This window comes from Pseudophryne corroboree, chromosome 1, assembly GCF_028390025.1.
Source record: "Pseudophryne corroboree isolate aPseCor3 chromosome 1, aPseCor3.hap2, whole genome shotgun sequence".
NCBI lineage: Eukaryota > Metazoa > Chordata > Amphibia > Anura > Myobatrachidae > Pseudophryne > Pseudophryne corroboree.
Window position 1 is genome coordinate 484868687 of NC_086444.1, and position 18819 is coordinate 484887505.

The window sequence follows — 18819 nt, forward strand, 5'->3', positions numbered from 1 at the left end:
ATCTCAGTGGCATACGTGTACTATTATAATTGCTATTGTCAGTTTAACTTCCTTCGCCGCGCCAGGCCTCCCGTTCAACCTAGCATGAATAGTACTGACTGTGCCCTGCTGGACTAAGTGGGCGGTGCTATCTCTGATTGGCTTTTTGCACAGCTAATCAGATCTCTCCCTTTAGCCGAACGCCAATCGATGTTAGCGAGGAGAGGGTTGCGCTTATCAGTCCTGTAGGTTGCGCTCTGGTGTAGATCCGTCTTGTGCTTCGGCCGCGCTGGTGGAGGGAGTTCGGTAGCGGCAGAGGAAGTCGGTGAGTGAGCCGAGAAGCGGCGGTGCTGGCGGTGATATTACAGCGCCCACACTCTGGGAGTAGTCTCCTGAGGGCTGTGATTGGGCCCGGACTTGGCTGTATTTCTGGGTGCGTCACTCCGTATGGCACAGAGGAGAGCCTGCTTCCCTGTTCCCCCTTACACGCGTGTAGGCCGCAATTGTCAGCCGTTTGTTTGCTGCTCCGCGGTGCGCGTCTCTCCGAGCCGGGCGCCCGGGTCGCACCGCCGTTTGAGAGCAGGCCCAGGTGAGGGTGCAAACAAACCCGGCAATACGCGCTGTCGTCTCATTGCACCTCACTGCAAGAGAAAGGGGGGGGGAGCTGGTGACGCGTGCGATGCAGACGCTGCTCGGGTATGGCTACCCTTTGCGTGTTCGCTGCCGCTGAGCGCTTACTCCTCCATGTGCTGGCAGGAGTTACGCTCGGTTGGTAGCGACTGATGTGTGGGGTGGAGATCGGGAGCACGGAGTGGCTTGCGGTGCGCTCGCTGCGGCCAGTATGTGCCGTGCTCGAGTCCCGCCGGCAGCCTCAGTCAGAAGGATGGCTGTGGCCACAGCCGCCATGCTGTCTCTTCGTCTTCTCTCTGTCACAAAATGGCCGGTGGCGGAAGCTTGCGGCAGAGGGGCGGGGCCGCCATAGCCGGTGTCCTGTAGCCCAGACAAAGGATCAGGGATGATGAGAGCGCTGCGCACAGCCTGATGCCGGCCGCATTGTGCCGCACCATTGTCTGTGCGCCTGGCAGTGTGTTGCGGTCCCCCTCCCCCTTGCTCTGTGTGTGCGGCTGCTGGAGCAGGCTGTTGCTGGCTTCCTGTGATTGGGTATTGAAGGCGCTGCCGTCGCCGCCGGTGTGAGGCATCCGTATTGCGGATTACAGGCTATATACGGGCTAGCTTTCATAGGTGGTCAGGTTTGTGTGGTGTCCTCCCCGTCCCGCCCACCTGATTCTTATGTTATAACCTCGGTGCCCTGTGAGGGAGCTTTGATTGCTCTCCCCGGCGTAGTAGCATGATGCCTATGATCATGTGGCCAGCAATTGTGCTGATCTCTCCTGTTTGCTTACTTGCAGATTGCTACCACCACTTTTCTAAGTTTATTACATGAAAATGGAGACAGAGCAGGAAGAGGTTGAATTCACCAACACAGAAACCAACGGTAAGGTCATTCTACTTGCCACCGCCTTCAATTTTACAGAAATTCCTTTAATTTGTAATATGTTGTTACTTGTTTTTTAGTAGTATGGATTACATACAGATGAAGAAAACTGGTTTAATGCTGTTATTCTGTATCTTTAGGCAAACGCCCAGCAGAGGACATGGAGGAGGAACAAGCTTTCAAGAGATCTAGAAACACGGATATGATGGTTGAACTACGTATACTGCTTCAGAGCAAAGTATGATTTATTTTCCTTCCCTCTTCCATCATATAATTCACTGTAATTAGACTATAGTGCTTTACATTTCTAAATAATTGCATCCTTCAGTTATATTTACCTTTTTAAACACTTATAATACATATCTTTTGTCATGGTTCTATAAGCTCAAAAATATATTTTCCAGAATGCTGGTGCAGTAATCGGTAAAGGAGGAAAAAATATTAAAGCGCTCCGGACAGACGTGAGTTCTGAAACAATACTCCTCCATATCTTTATTTTGCATATTAGAGAGAAACTTTGCAAACCGTTCTACATAATGTTTTGGGAAACCTGTTTTAGTACATGAGCTGTTTGCTTAACCAACTGTAAAACTAATGTTTCTTGACTTTTAGTTTTTAGGTTGGCTTTTTTCTTTTCTTGCAACTGTGACTATTTGCTGTACTCATAAATGTAAAGTTTCAACAATACAGGATGTTTGCTTTCAATAGTTTTAGGAATTCCTGTCTGAGTAATCCTGAATAGAAATTGTAGGTTAAGCTTTTTAATATTTCAGTGGGTTGACTCTTGTGATTAGACACGTGATTAACATTTCTTGAAAGTTTACAAAACATATGCCTTATGCAATTTTAAGCTGACCTATAATAGCTTTTATGTTTTTCCATTGTCATGTTATTATAAGTTAGGGGCCTATGTATTAATGGCAGCACTGTTGCTGTTAACAATCGTATCACAATGGTTATTTATAATATAAATGTTCCCACTATGTACTAAATTTGACTTGCAGGAACAGTAGTAACAATAACAACTGTCCCTAAAAGTTACTTCCCTTGAATTTTGGAGAGACCCCTATGGGGAATCTCACAAGCCCATGCACAGTGTCTGTCAGTTTCCATCCAGAGAGTGCAGGAGAGGGATTGGAAGATCTCTCCTGTCTGTAAATCCTCCATAGGTTTAATTCGGTTTATACCATCTGAAGATTATGGGAACTAATGGTGTGTACACACGGTGAGATGACTATACAGGTTGAGTATCCCTTATTCAAAATCACACATTTTTGGTTCCCCTACTGACATGTGTATTATATATCTATATATACACATAATATATAATATATATGTCATTATCTCAGTAGGGGACCCAAAAATGTGGGATTTAGGATAAGGGATACTCAAATTTGTATAGTCCAAAATCGTAAGAAAAGTTAGTGCAGATCGCTAGGTAAAAGTCACCTTTCGATGCCGATGCGCGGTCTGCATCACAAGCCTAGATAGACCGCAGGCAAGTCAATTTTGACTATCTCGTAAAAAAGAGTCAAAATTGACCCTTAGCCAAAATCGCACATAGTATCGCAAGCAGTCATTATGTGCTTGTGATGCCGACCTAGCCCCTGTCGCATGTTGAGAATCGGGGTTAGCCCGGATCTCAACGTGTATGCACCTTTACAGAGCCGAACTACGAAAAACTTTGCTTTTTGTGTGTTTGGTACATAGGAGTACCCGTTGTGTACTGCAACCTGCAGAGCTAATCAGCATTCTGTAGGAGATTTATTAGTACATAGCAACAATTAATAGAATTACGTAGAAACTGCAGTTTCACCATAATGTTATGAAATAAACTTGATAAATAGGCCCTTCAGTGTCTTTAAATGAAGATTTTAGGTGTGCTTGAGTTTTGTTAATTTCTACTTCCTACGAGTCTCTATTTGGAGACTTTTTGGTTTATGTAACGTCACCCCTTTTTTTAGTGGAAGGGGGAACGTGTCTACACTCACGAGCCAGCCTACTATATTTGTATAATGTCAGATTGCACGCCTATCATATACCGCTAAATGTTATTCCTTTAGCATTAAAGTATTTTAAAGCTGCAAATTTCCACATTTTATTGTATTACAGTATGCCTTTAATACCATTTCATTTAATTGAAAACTGAGTCTAGTTTGTATTAAATTAAAATGTATTGCTTTTCCCCCCCTTTTCCCTCTCCTTGTTTTTTTGGCCATATATCTCCGTTGCCCATGTACTGGATCGTCTTACCCCTGCGTTGCCCATCCTGACGGCCCATCTACCCCTGAACGCCCATGTGAAAACCCCGGTTGGCTATGCCCAAAAATGTGTTCGTTGCCCAACGGGCACTTTTCCTGACATCTTCCGATTGAATGCCCATGCCCAATGCCAACATCCACGAACGCCAATGACCAATGCAGTACAATGCCAGTGTTTCAGTCCCAGACAGCAGTGGCCCCGAGCGGTATGTCCCAACAGTTTATGCCTCACTGCCTGATTAGAAAGAGAAATGTATGATAACCTGCCTTTTAATATGATTACAGTAGTTTCCCCTACATAGTGTTTTATTTCCTGTCTTTATGTTCCCATTGGATTATTTATTTTCTTCTTTTCTTCCCTCACTGAACTTCTATGTAAGTCATGGTCTTTAGACCCACTAATTTCAATATACATGGGAAACATAACTTCAAGAGTTGCATATTCTCCAGTGTACAGTTTAGTTTCTAAGTGGTTTCTGTCTTCGTGGCCCGCCTGATACCTCCAGCATTGCCTGTTACATTATTTATTTAATTTTTTTCTAATGAAGTGCTAACTCTTAATCACTTTCACTTCACCTTTTATGTTGCTTTCTGTGTTTATTTTTCTTCTCTTCAAAGCACATAAGTATTTCAAGTTTTTAAGTGGTTTCATCCATACAATATTCACCTATTGCATTTTACAACTTTTCCCTTGAGTGCGCCAGTTTCATTCAAATAGTGAGGGTTTCCTAAATTAGTGGTGACGGGGAATGTGATCATTCACTTGTTTCCAGTTCTGTGCCTCCTCCTTTTTTTTTTTTTTTTTTTTTTTTGACCGCTTAATCTAAATCCTTCCAGAATCCCTTTCCCTTCACCAGCATCTAAACGTTTTACTGCCCAGTCACATTAAAATGAAGGAAAAACTAAAAGAAACAAGGCAAATGTGCATGTGTACATTCTCTAAAGAGAATTAACTTGATTAGTATCCTTGTTAACATTTTTTTGCCTGTCTTTGTAACATGTTTTCCCCTTTTTCTGTTATGTCCTATGTATTATACAGTATATTAAGTATCAGTGCAGATATTGAGACAATTGGAGAAATATTGAAGAAAATCATTCCTACATTAGAAGAGGTATGTGTGGGGTTTGGTTTGTTTTGTTTCTATTGTCTCATACTTCGTTTACTCATACTTTAACAATAACATTCTACAGTATCAACACTACAAGGGAAATGACTTTGATTGTGAGTTGAGGCTCTTGATCCACCAGTCTCTGGCCGGAGGAATTATTGGTGTTAAAGGTGCAAAGATCAAAGAACTACGAGAGGTATGTGTCACTGTCTCCCTCCCCTTCTTTGGTAGAGCCTAATATAGCAAATTAGTGGATTGTTGCTCTGAGATTTGCATAATAGTAAACATGGTTCCCTAAATAGAATTTCTTTCAAATTTGGACTTTGTATGGTACATTTTTATGTGTGTGTGGTATTAAATGGACATCGCTTATTAACATTTTTGCAGAATACGCAGACCACAATTAAGCTTTTCCAGGAGTGTTGCCCCCATTCTACAGATCGTGTTGTGCTTATTGGAGGAAAGCCTGATCGAGTGGTTGAGTGCATCAAAGTTGTTCTGGATCTCGTATCTGAAGTAAGCATAATTGTGTTTTTTTGTTTTGTGTGGTTTTTTTTTTTTTTTCTGTTATGAAGAAAACATTGCTAATGTATGGTACTATAATATTTAGCTTTTGCTTACTTTTTTTTTTCCCCCCCCCCTCACCATAGTCTCCTATTAAAGGCCGTGCACAGCCATATGACCCTAACTTCTACGATGAAACATATGATTATGGCGGTTTTACAATGATGTTTGATGACAGACGAGGACGGCCCATGGGCTTCCCTATGCATACAAGAGGGGGTTTTGATCGTATGCCTCCAGGACCAGGTGGTCGCCCTATGCCACAGTCAAGAAGAGATTATGATGATATGAGTCCAAGGCGAGGGCCCCTCCCACCACCTCCAGGTCGTGGAGGCAGAGGTGGCAGTAGAGCTCGTAATCTTCCACTTCCACCACCCCCACCACCAAGAGGAGGGTAAGAATGCTATAGAACTTGGGGTTACGGATACTGTTATTTGAGCAAAATTGTGTGCTGCTTGTTTTAGCTGACATTTTTGGATACATGTATTTTTAAAAATAAAACTCTATCCCGATTGTCCAATGACTTCTGGTTTGGTTTTATATGTAGAATTAATGTATTTACTTTTTTGCAGTGATCGAAGAGGGAGACCTGACCATTATGATGGAATGGTAAGCTTTCTTTCTTTTTCTTTCTTTCTTTTTCTCCGATGAGCTGATGTCAGTCTACTTGTCTACAGTTTTGATGCTCTGTTTATAAATGAATGCATTACAGGGAAATATATTTAGGTAGAACGAGTTGGGGCACTCAGTCTATGAAAAATTAATTTGATTAAAAAAATCAAGTACATTTAAAATAAGTATGCAATCGCCTCTGTTAATTACACATAGGTACAATATTGTGTGTAATATATATTGATTCCTGTTTCTAACCATCTAAACAAGATTTGGCTTTTTTGTTTACTTCAAGGTTTTTGGATTATAAAAGACTTTTCCTGTATATGATCAGGAAGTGATAAATGTATATGTACTAATATTTTCTTTTTTCTTTTCTCTGAACATTCATCAGGGTGGCTCAGGATATGGTAAGCATTCTTCCTATTACTTGGTATATTTCTGATGGTCATCCGCTTCGATATGACTGCACTTTTCAAATTCCTTCATCCATATCTTTTATGATTTTGTAGGTCGGGGGTCATATGGTGATTTAGGTGGACCTGTCATAACAACTCAAGTAACCATTCCAAAAGATGTAAGTGGATAAAATGTTGGTAAAATTAGTTATGCAATGTTCTTCTCCAACCAGATTTTTAATGTTACTACTTTGTTTGGAATTTATTAAGACTTCCATGTACTTAAAATCTCTGCGTTAGTTGGCAGGGTCAATTATTGGAAAAGGAGGTCAAAGGATCAAACAAATCCGCCATGAATCTGGGGCATCTATCAAAATTGATGAACCTTTGGAAGGGTCAGATGATCGAATCATTACCATTATAGGCACCCAAGATCAGATACAGAATGCCCAATATTTGCTTCAGAACAGGCAAGTTGTTGCTCTGTCTAGCCTTGCATGTGTTTCATACTAAACTCTTAACTGTTTTATGATCTAATATTGGCATTTTACAGCCTTAATAAATTTTTCCCCTTTTCAGATCTTCCTATCTCTTTAAATGAAGATGCTTTCAAACTAATTCTGCTTCATGAAATTAACAGCTCAACTTTCTGTCGTGAAACGGCTGCAAAAGATTTGTAAAACCAACATTTTATTGTGCCTGTAGACAAAATCTAAATCTAGAAGATATCAGTGGATGTTGGTTTAGTTCTGTGTGGAAGACTAGTGATTTTGTTGTTTTTAGATAACAACATTGACAACAAATCACGGTCTGCCATATGGCACAGACCATGCCTCTACAGGACAAGTTACAATGGGTTTTGATTTGATGCTAAATGCAGCGTTTCACATCTTTCTATTTACTAACCGCTACTTTAATTTTTTTTTTTCCGGCTTCGTTATTTATAGCATGTTTAGGTTTTATTTTTAAATGTCACTAACTGGGAGACTAACAAATAAAATTTTTGGTGGAGTTGGGTAATCTAAACTAAGAGAAACTTCCACTCTCCTGATCCTATTGTTACATTGGGGCTCTTCTTTTATATCGCTAATATTAGCCTTTGCTTAAAATTCCAAGAATCATTCAAAAAAAGCTTAAAAGAAAAGCCATTTGCAAAAACTAGTAAAAGCAATCCAGGGAACCCACCATCCGATTATTGGGATTATGGAGGTACATGTTTCTGTAATGTTTATTTTTTGCCAAAGTCCACCAGAAACCGCAGTTTTAGTTTTTAGTGGAGTAACCCTTTAATTATAATATTGCTCATGTATTTGGCTTTTTTATTGTTGGGGGGGGGGGGGGGGGGAGAATCATTTTATAAGGATCATGCGCTTTCAGGTTCTAATGCAAGATTTTCTTTTTTTTATAGTGTGAAGCAGTATTCTGAAGATTATGCTTATGGGTTTTGACTTCTAAACATTTGAGAGGCACATGCTCAAGGGTTCTAATGTAAGATTCTCTTTTTTTATAGTGTGAAGCAGTATTCTGGCAAGTTTTTCTAAGACTAGTGAAGAATGAAGGAATCCTGCATCTTTAATTTTTTATTTTTTTTCTTCGCTTCTGATTTAAAAAAAAAAAAAAATAATAAAAAAAAGCCAACATTCCTCTGCTTCATAGGTTTAATACATTTAAAATGTAGAAAGTAACTGGTGTTTGACGTGTTACAGACTAGTTTGGGAACAGATGCAGAATGAGTGGGGTTTATTTTAAATCCAGCTTGTTGTTTGCCAATATTGGTTAATTTGCTTCATTTGTGGATGGTTTACCTATACTGCATATATGTTAATGAACAGTTATTGGCTATCACAATCTACCATGAGCAGTGGAAATGTGTTTTTTATTATTTTTAAATAAATGTAGTGAACTGTGGGTTTGTTTTTTTTTTATTATAATTGCTATTACCATTTTATGGTGCATTGTTTATGTAGGTCTGTTAAATAATGCCATATAGTTCGTTAGTGTAAATTTACCAAAACTATCTCTTTGACCTTCCCACTCCTGTCTTCTAAATAAAAATATTTATTAAGCCTTTAAGTACAATAATTAGTATAAACACTTTATTTGGTTTTTCTTTTGCAGGATTATTTGTCGCTCTAAAACAGGCATCATTACTGCAGAAGAGGAAGTGTACAGTGAGCAGTGTTGAAATTTAGTTTTCCTTTGCACTTGGGCTTGTTTTTACAATTATTTCTATTCTCACAATAAAAGTTTTAATGAAAAGTAGTCATTTGCATATTTATAACTTTTACAAGTTTTCAAATCTAAATGGGTTATTTTTAAAGCCAGTATTCATGGCAGATACTGTTTTGCAGTTAATTGAAAATATTATTTTCATGTGTTCAAAGTAAAAATTTGTTTTACCTACATTTGAGTGGCATGTTGGTTTTAACATTTAACACTGCATTTGTGACTCCAGGTTTGATCTAAAGGAAGTACCATCTTGAAGATGGTATAATTTATTTTTATTTTTGGCCTTGTCATCTTTCCAAAATAAAAATGCTTTCTTTTTAGGCATTTCTCCCCCTCCCCATTTAGATTTGAAAAATAAATAAAATTGTGAATTAGAAGTCCACCGTTCCAACTTTTTGACAAGTGCAAGTAATGGCTAACTTCATCACTGCCATTTTACAGCTTTCCTATTTGGATAGGCATGGTGTTTTGTCTAAATGTGTTTTGTAGTAAAAGGGTGGTAGATGCTATGTAAACACAAAGATGCATAAAAATTCTAAATTTACATTGTTAAATTTGAATGCATGCAGAACTACAAGAAAGCTTAGCTGTTTAGAGTGTTCACAACTTTTCAGAACTATGCCTAAATGTTAGGTCCTACACAATGAGGCTTTTTTTTATGGCAATCTGCATAATGTTACACTTTGGAAGTTTGCCTATTTTTTGGTTGTGTTTACCTCCAGATAAGTATATTTTTGACTATCTTCTATAGAGTAGTAAAGGATGTCTCAGATTCTTTATTTCCTGCTTGGGTTTAGCCATCTGCTATGTCTCTGTGTTATGTATCAGGAACAAAATATGAATTTCTTTTTCAGGCTTAAGTGGATTCCAAAATATTTTGTTTAGAACAGCTACAATGAAAAAAACCTGGAATGCTTTCCTTCCCCCCCCTTTCGTTGCTTATGGATTACAAACCAAGATCTGGATCTACGGATGCATTTGTTAATAGTAACCAGCAGCACTAAGAATCCACAAACTGCAGAGAATGCCCCACCTCCAAGAGAATTGTACAGAATTACTAGAGCTGAATGATAATATCTGCTTTATGTTAAAGATTATTTTGTTATGTTCTAAATTCAGTTATTACATGGAGAATGAATCTCCGCTTAAGCTTTTCTCTCCAGACCTTGAATGGAATAAGTTGATTTTGTTATCTTTTTGAACAGCAGCCGAAATGTTCTGGTTTCCTTTTTCTGTTTTTATATTTTTAGTGTTTTTTGTTTTTTCTTCCCCCTCTATAAATCTTTTAATTCCAACTCTTGAGGTTTTTTTCCTGAAATGTTTGTTTAAAAATGGGGGGTATGTTAAAAGTAACAAGATGGTGACTGTACACATTGCTGTTTTTATCACTTTTACATTGGTATGTTGTAACTGAAATTAGTCACCTGTGTTGGTGTATTGAGAATTGACCAGCTGTGCTCCAGTTTTTTAATATAATTAAAGTTGAAAGGATATTTTTTTTTTTTTTTAATTATTATTCCTTAGATGTAGCAAAGTGAGCAGTGCAACATTTTATTTGACTAAATGGAAATGAAACTAACCTAGTCATTGTCTCTTGAATTCTGTTCAAGTTGGAGATGCCAAATGTTAGGTTTAAATAGGGGAAACTTGGAGTCGTTCATTTAAAGGTTCATTTAGTGTATTAAACCTGGCTTTACACAGTGGCCAGATTTCAGCAAAATCTTCTGCAAATAAAAGTTGTAGCAATTGCACCAAACTCACTGTGCCTCTGAAAAATGCATCACTCGTGCAGCAACGGTTCAATAAAAACACATTTGTCTTCTGAGAGCAAGAAAAAAAGGGCTTGCCTGTATAACTGTGAGGAAGTTAAGCTCTTTAAATAATGAATGCATTGTCTGTGTGGGTGGGGAATTTTTTTTGTCCCCCCCCCCCCCTCCATTCAGACTTATACTCCAACGGTCTATAAAAGACTGTCTTTTTTGGAAGTTTGAGTTCCTGTTCAGTATCTGACACTTAGTGGTAGATGTAATGTAGAATGATTTGTCAAAATTGTTTATTACTGCTACACCATTTGAAGTGGTAAGTTACAATTTATTAAAAGATGCTGTTTTTTGTGACAGGAGTAGTTACACAAAAAAAGACTTAAAGCATATTCCTTATGTAGCGTTTTGTCCCATAACCTCTCCAAGGTTTTATCTGCTGAGTGTTTGGTTCAGTATGCAGAATGCCAGAACTGAACTTGCTGATGTTAAATTTGTTATAGCATTGGAATGCATGTAAAACAGTCTTTGGGTTTTTTTGGGTTTTTTTTTTTTTTAATGCAAAGCGAGCATCATGTAATTGGAAATTAATTTTTTTTCTCCCAGGATCATAGCATTAAGTGGCTTTTTTTTTTTTTTAATAATTAACTGTTTGGGCTCCCACATGGTGTTAGTTTTATGAGCATTAGTAGGGTTATAGTCTACATGCATCTGATATTAACTGCTTATGACTGCCAGAACTCTGTCAATCATAAAGCATTGTTTGCTGTCCAAGTATAGCTGGAACTAATGAAAGAAATTGGGTCAGCCCTTTGCAACTTGAGCAAACATCATTATGGGAGATTTTCAGGTATGTTCAAATGCTCTACACAACTACACCATAAGGATTAACAAAGATAAAGCGCTGCATTTGAACTTGGTGCATTCACCAGACGGTGAATTATTTCTCCCCATGTGGAATAATAACCTGCAATCTACATAGAAAAGTGATAGTACAAAAAGTAAATAGTACATAGTGATTAGTACAAAAAGTAAATGCTATTTTTTTTATGGGAGTTTTTTTTTTAAGGAGCCAGCTCAATGCCTACAACTACAAAACTATCTGAATGGGAATGTAATGTTATTTTCTCTAACGTCCTAGTGGATGCTGGGACTCCGTCAGGACCATGGGGAATAGCGGGCTCCGCAGGAGACAGGGCACATCTAAATAAAGCTTTTAGGATCACATGGTGCGTACTGGCTCCTCCCCCTATGACCCTCCTCCAAGCCTCAGTTAGGTTTTTGTGCCCGTCCGAGAAGGGTGCAATCTAGGTGGCTCTCCTAAAGAGCTGCTTAGAAAAAGTTTTTTTAGGTTTAAATCTCAGTGAATCCTGCTGGCAACAGGATCACTGCATCGAGGGACTTAGGGGAGAGATTTCCAACTCACCTGCGTGCAGGATGGATTGGAGTCTTAGGCTACTGGACACTTAGCTCCAGAGGGAGTCGGAACACAGGTCCTCCTGGGGTTCGTCCCGGAGCCGCGCCGCCGATCCCCCTTACAGACGCTGAAGACGGAGGTCCGGAAAGCAGGCGGCAGAAGACTCCTCAGTCTTCATGAAGGTAGCGCACAGCACTGCAGCTGTGCGCCATTGTTGCTACACGTCTCACTGATTCAGTCACGGAGGGTGCAGGGCGCCCTGGGCAGCAATATTAAATACCTTTAGTGGCAAAATAAATACATCACATATAGCCATTAAGGCTATATGTATGTATTTAACCCAGGCCAGTTTTCTTAAAACCCGGGAGAAAAGCCAGCCGAAAAAGGGGCGGAGCTTATTCTCCTCAGCACTCGGCGCCATTTTCCTGCTCAGCTCCGCTGGTGAGGAAGGCTCCCAGGACTCTCCCCTGCACTGCACTACAGAAACAGGGTAACAAAGAGAAGGGGGGCATAATTTGGCGATATTGATATATTAAAAGCGCTTATATCAAAAACAACACCTTCTAGGGTTGTTTATATACATTTATAGCGCTTTTGGTGTGTGCTGGCAAACTCTCCCTCTGTCTCCCCAAAGGGCTAAGAGGGTCCTGTCTTCGATTAGAGCATTCCCTGTGTGGCTGCTGTGTGTCGACATGTATGAGGACGATGTTGGTGTGGAGGCAGAGCAATTGCCGGTAATGGTGATGTCACCCCCTAGGGAGTCGACACCGGAATGGATGGCTTTAGTTATGGAATTACGTGATAATGTTAGCACATTACAAAAGTCAGTTGACGAAATGAGACGGCCGGAAAACCAGTTAGTACCGGCTCAGGCGTCTCAGACACCGTCAGGGGCTGTAAAACGTCCCTTACCTCAGTCAGTCGACACGGGTACCGACACAGATGAATCTAGTGTCGACGGTGAAGAAACAAACGTATTTTCCAATAGGGCCACACGTTATATGATCACGGCAATGAAGGAGGCTTTGCAGATCTCTGATACTGCTGGTACCTCAAAAAGGGGTATTATGTGGGGGGTGAAAAAACTACCTGTAGCTTTTCCAGAATCAGAGGAATTGAATGACGTGTGTGACGAAGCGTGGGTTAACCCAGATAGAAAACTGCTAATTTCCAAGAAGTTATTGGCATTATACCCTTTCCCACCAGAGGTTAGGGCGCGCTGGGAAACACCCCCTAGGGTGGATAAGGCGCTCACACGTTTATCAAAGCAAGTGGTGTTGCCGTCTCCTGATACGGCCGCCCTCAAGGATCCAGCAGATAGGAGGCTGGAAACTACACTGAAGAGTATATACACACATACTGGTGTTATACTGCGACCGGCAGTAGCCTCAGCCTGGATGTGCAGTGCTGGGGTAGTGTGGTTGGATTCTCTGACTGAAAATATTGATACCCTGGATAGGGACAGTATTTTATTGACTCTAGAGCAATTAAAGGATGCTTTCTCTATCGTCCTAGTGGATGCTGGGGTTCCTGAAAGGACCATGGGGAATAGCGGCTCCGCAGGAGACAGGGCACAAAAGTAAAGCTTTCCGATCAGGTGGTGTGCACTGGCTCCTTCCCCTATGACCCTCCTCCAAGCCAGTTAGATTTTTGTGCCCGGCCGAGAAGGGTGCAATCTAGGTGGCTCTCCTAAAGAGCTGCTTAGAAAAGTTTAGCTTAGGTTTTTTATTTTACAGTGAGTCCTGCTGGCAACAGGATCACTGCAACGAGGGACTTAGGGGAGAAGAAGTGAACTCACCTGCGTGCAGGATGGATTGGCTTCTTGGCTACTGGACATCAGCTCCAGAGGGACGATCACAGGTACAGCCTGGATGGTCACCGGAGCCTTGCCGCCGGCCCCCTTGCAGATGCTGAAGTAAGAAGAGGTCCAGAATCGGCGGCAGAAGACTCCTCAGTCTTCTAAAGGTAGCGCACAGCACTGCAGCTGTGCGCCATTTTCCTCTCAGCACACTTCACACGGCAGTCACTGAGGGTGCAGGGCGCTGGGAGGGGGGCGCCCTGGGAGGCAAATGAATACCTATTTTGGCTAAAAATACCTCACATATAGCCTCCGGAGGCTATATGGAGATATTTAACCCCTGCCAGAATCCGTTAAGAGCGGGAGACGAGGCCGCCGAAAAAGGGGCGGGGCCTATCTCCTCAGCACACAGCGCCATTTTCCCTCACAGAAAGGCTGGAGGGAAGGCTCCCAGGCTCTCCCCTGCACTGCACTACAGAAACAGGGTTAAAACAGAGAGGGGGGGCACTAATTTGGCGTTAGAAATATATAAAAAAGATGCTATAAGGGAAAACACTTATATAAGGTTGTCCCTATATAATTATAGCGTTTTTGGTGTGTGCTGGTAAACTCTCCCTCTGTCTCTCCAAAGGGCTAGTGGGTCCTGTCCTCTATCAGAGCATTCCCTGTGTGTGTGCTGTGTGTCGGTACGTGTGTGTCGACATGTATGAGGACGATGTTGGTGAGGAGGCGGAGCAATTGCCTGTAATGGTGATGTCACTCTCTAGGGAGTCGACATCGGAATGGATGGCTTATTTAGGGAATTACGTGATAATGTCAACACGCTGCAAGGTCGGTTGACGACATGAGACGGCCGACAAACAATAGTACCGGTCCAGACGTCTCAAAAACACCGTCAGGGGTTTTAAAACGCCCGTTTACTTTAGTCGGTCGACACAGACACAGACAGGGACACTGAATCCAGTGTCGACGGTGAATAAACAAACGTATTCCTTATTAGGGCCACACGTTAAAGGCAATGAAGGAGGTGTTTCATATTTCTGATACTACAAGTACCACAAAAGAGGGTATTATGTGGGATGTAAAAAAACTACCGTAGTTTTTCCTGAATCAGATAAATTAAATAAAGTGTGTGATGATGCGTGGGTTCCCCCCGATAGAAAATTATGGGAGGTATACCCTTTCCCGCCAGAAGTTAGGGCGCGTTGGGAAACACCCCTTAGGGTGGATAAGGCGCTCACACGCTTATCAAAACAAGTGGCGGGTACCGTCTATAGATAGGGCCGTCCTCAAGGACCAGCTGACAGGAGGCTGGAAAATATCATAAAAAGTATATACACACATACTGGTGTTATACTGCGACCAGCGATCGCCTCAGCCTGGATGTGCAGAGCTGGGGTGGCTTGGTCCGATTCCCTGACTAAAAATATTGATACCCTTGACAGGGACAGTATTTTATTGACTATAGAGCATTTAAAGGATGCATTTCTATATATGCGAGATGCACAGAGGGATATTTGCACTCTGGCATCAAGAGTAAATGCGATGTCCATATCTGCCAGAAGATGTTATGGACACGACAGTGGTCAGGTGATGCAGATTCCAAACGGCACAAAGGTGTATTGCCGTATAAAGGAAGAGGAGTTATTTGGGGTCGGTCCATCGGACCTGGTGGCCACGGCAACTGCTGGAAAATCCGCCGTTTTTACCCTAAGTCACATCTCTGCAGAAAAAGACACCGTCTTTTCAGTCTCAGTCCTTTCGTCCCTATAAGATCATATCTGCCCAGGGATAGAGGAAAGGGAAGAAGACTGCAGCAGGCAGCCCATTCCCAGGAACAGAAGCGTTCCACCGTTTCTGACAAGTTCTCAGCATGGCGCTGAGACCGTACAGGACCCCCGGATCCTACAAGTAGTATCCCAGGGGTACAGATTGGAATGTCGAGACGTTTCCCCTTCGCAGGCTCCTGAAGTCTGCTTTACCAAGGTCTCCCTCCGACAAGGAGGCAGTATGGGAAAAAATTCACAAGCTGTATTCCCAGCAGGTGATAATTAAATTACCCCTCCTACTACAAGAAAAGGGGTATTATTCCACACTATATTGTGGTACTGAAGCCAGAAGGCTAGGTGAGACTTATTCTAAAAAATTTTTTGAACACTTACAAAGGTTCAAATCAAGATGGAGTCACTCAGAGCAGTGATAACGAACCAGGAAGAAGGGGACTATATAGTGTCCCGGGACATCAGGGATGCTTACCTCTATGTCCCAAATTTGCCCTTCTCACTAAGGGTACCTCAGGTTCGTGGTGCAGAACTGTCACTATCAGTTTCAGACGCTGCCGTTTGGATTGTCCACGGCACCCCGGGTCTTTACCAAGGTAATGGCCGAAATGATGATTCTTCTTCGAAGAAAAGGCGTCTTAATTATCCCTTACTTGGACGATCTCCTGATAAGGGCATAGTCCAGGGAACAGTTGGAGGTCGGAGTAGCACTATCTCGGATACTGCTACAACAGCACGGGTGGATTCTAAATATTCCAAAATCGAAGCTGATCCCGACGACACGTCTGCTGTGCCTAGGGATGATTCTGGACACAGTCCAGAAAAAGGTGTTTCTCCCGGAAGAGAAAGCCAGGGAGTTATCCGAGCTAGTCAGGAACCTCCTAAAAACAGTGCATCATTGCACAAGGGTCCTGGTAAAAATGGTGGCTTCCTACGAAGCAATTCCATTCGGCAGATTTCACGCAAGAACTTTTCAGTGGGATCTGCTGGACAAATGGTCCGGATCGCATCTTCAGATGCATCAGCGGATAACCCTATATCCAAGGACAAGGGGTGTCTCTCCTGTGGTGGTTATAGAGTGCTCATCTTCTAGAGGGCCGCAGATTCGGCATTCAGGATTGGATGCTGGTGACCACGGAGCCCAGCCCGAGAGGCTGGGGAGCAGTCACACAAGGAAAAAATTTCCAGGGAGTGTGATCAAGTCTGGAGACTTTTCTCCACATAAATATACTGGAGCTAAGGGTAAATTTATAATGCTCTAAGCTTAGCAAGACCTCTGCTTCAAGGTCAGCCGGTATTGATCCAGTGGGAAAAACATCACGGCAGTCGCCCACGTAAACAGACAGGGCGACACAAGAAGCAGGAGGGCAATGGCAAAAACTGCAAGGACTTTTCGCTGGGCGGAAAATCATGTGATAGCACTGTCAGCAGTGTTTCATCCCGGGAATGGAAACTGGGAAGCAGACTTCCTCAGCAGGCACGACCTCCACCCGGGAGAGTGGAAACTTCATCGGGAAGTTTTTTCCACATGATTGTAAACCGTTGGGAAATACCAAAGGTGGACATGATGGCGTCCCGTCTGAACAAAAAACGGGACAGGTATTGCGCCAGGTCAAGAGACCCTCAGGCAATAGCTGTGGACGTTCTGGTAACACCGTGGGTGTACCAGTCGGTGTATGTGTTCCCTCCTCTGCTTCTCATACCTAAGGTGCTGAGAATTATAAGACGTAGAGGAGTAAGAACTATACTCATGGCTCCGGATTGGCCAAGAAGGACTTGGTACCCGGAACTTCAAGAGATGCTTACAGAGGTCTTATGGCCTCTGCCGCTAAGAAGGGACTTGCTTCAGCAAGTACCATGTCTGTTCCAAGACTTACCGCAGCTGCGTTTGTCGGCATGGCGGTGGAAAGCCGGATCCTAAGGGAAAAAGGCATTCCGGAAGAGGTCATTCCTACCCTGGTCAAAGCCAGAAAGGAGGTGACCGCACAACATTATCACCACATGTGGCGAAAATATGTTGCGTGGTGTGAGGCCAGGAAGGCCCACAAAGAAATTTCAACTCGGTCGTTTCCTGCATTTCCTGCAAACAGGAGTGTCTATGGGCCTCAAATTGGGGTCCATTAAGGTTCAAATTTCGGCCCTGTCGATTTTCTTCCAGAAAGAATTGGCTTCAGTTCCTGAAGTCCAGAAGTTTGTCAAGGGAGTATTGCATATACAACCCCCTTTTGTGCCTCCAGTGGCACTGTGGGATCTCAACGTAGTTCTGGGATTCCTCAAATCACATTGGTTTAAAACCAGTCAAATCTGTGGATTTGAAGCATCTCACATGAAAAGTGACCATGCTCTTGGCCCTGGCCTGGACCAGGCGAGTGTCAAATTGGTGGTTTTTTCTCAAAAAAGCCCATATCTGTTTGTCCATTCGGACAGGGCAGAGCTGCGGACTCGTCCCCAGTTCTCTCCCTAAGGTGGTGTCAGTGTTTCACCTGAACCAGCTTATTGTGGTGCCTTGCACCTACTAGGGACTTGGAGGACTCCAAGTTGCTAGATGTTGTCAGGGCCCTGAAAATATGTTCCAGGACGGCTGGAGTCAGGAAAACTGACTTGCTGTTATCCTGTATGCACCCAACAAACTGGGTGCTCTTGCTTCTAAGCAGACTATTGCTAGTTGGATGTGTAATACAATTCAGCTTGCACATTCTGTGGCAGGCCTGCCACAGCCAAAATATGTAAATGCCCATTCCACAAGGAAGGTGGGTTCATCTTGGGCGGCTGCCCGAGGGGTCTCGGCTTTACAACTTTGCCGAGCAGCTACTTGGTCAGGGGCAAACACGTTTGCTAAATTCTACAAATTTGATACCCTGGCTAAGGAGGACCTGGAGTTCTCTCATTCGGTGCCGCAGAGTCATCCGCACTCTCCCGCCCGTTTGGGAGCTTTGGTATAATCCCCATGGTCCTTTCAGGAACCCCAGCATCCACTAGGACGATAGAGAAAATAAGAATTTACTTACCGATAATTCTATTTCTCGGAGTCCGTAGTGGATGCTGGGCGCCCATCCCAAGTGCGGATTATCTGCAATACTTGTACATAGTTACAAAAATCGGGTTATTATTGTTGTGAGCCATCTTTTCAGAGGCTCCGCTGTTATCATACTGTTAACTGGGTTTAGATCACAAGTTGTACGGTGTGATTGGTGTGGCTGGTATGAGTCTTACCCGGGATTCAAAATTCCTCCCTTATTGTGTACGCTCGTCCGGGCACAGTACCTAACTGGCTTGGAGGAGGGTCATAGGGGGAGGAGCCAGTGCACACCACCTGATCGGAAAGCTTTACTTTTGTGCCCTGTCTCCTGCGGAGCCGCTATTCCCCATGGTCCTTTCAGGAACCCCAGCATCCACTACGGACTCCGAGAAATAGA

The 18819-nt window shown here is 42.6% G+C and overlaps 1 protein-coding gene across 1 annotated transcript; it reads left to right on the forward strand.

The window, feature by feature from the left end:
* The first annotated feature begins 173 nt into the window (after positions 1-173).
* On the forward strand, positions 174-10403 carry HNRNPK (heterogeneous nuclear ribonucleoprotein K). Its single transcript, XM_063913798.1, has 15 exons — positions 174-304; positions 1389-1474; positions 1615-1712; positions 1879-1935; positions 3898-3941; positions 4775-4847; positions 4927-5040; positions 5232-5360; positions 5495-5802; positions 5981-6017; positions 6415-6430; positions 6533-6597; positions 6719-6888; positions 7827-7906; positions 9502-10403. Exons 2-14 carry the CDS (start codon positions 1420-1422, stop codon positions 7864-7866), a joined length of 1206 nt encoding a protein of 401 aa, XP_063769868.1. The 5' UTR covers positions 174-304; positions 1389-1419; the 3' UTR covers positions 7867-7906; positions 9502-10403.
* The last annotated feature ends 8416 nt before the right edge of the window (positions 10404-18819 follow it).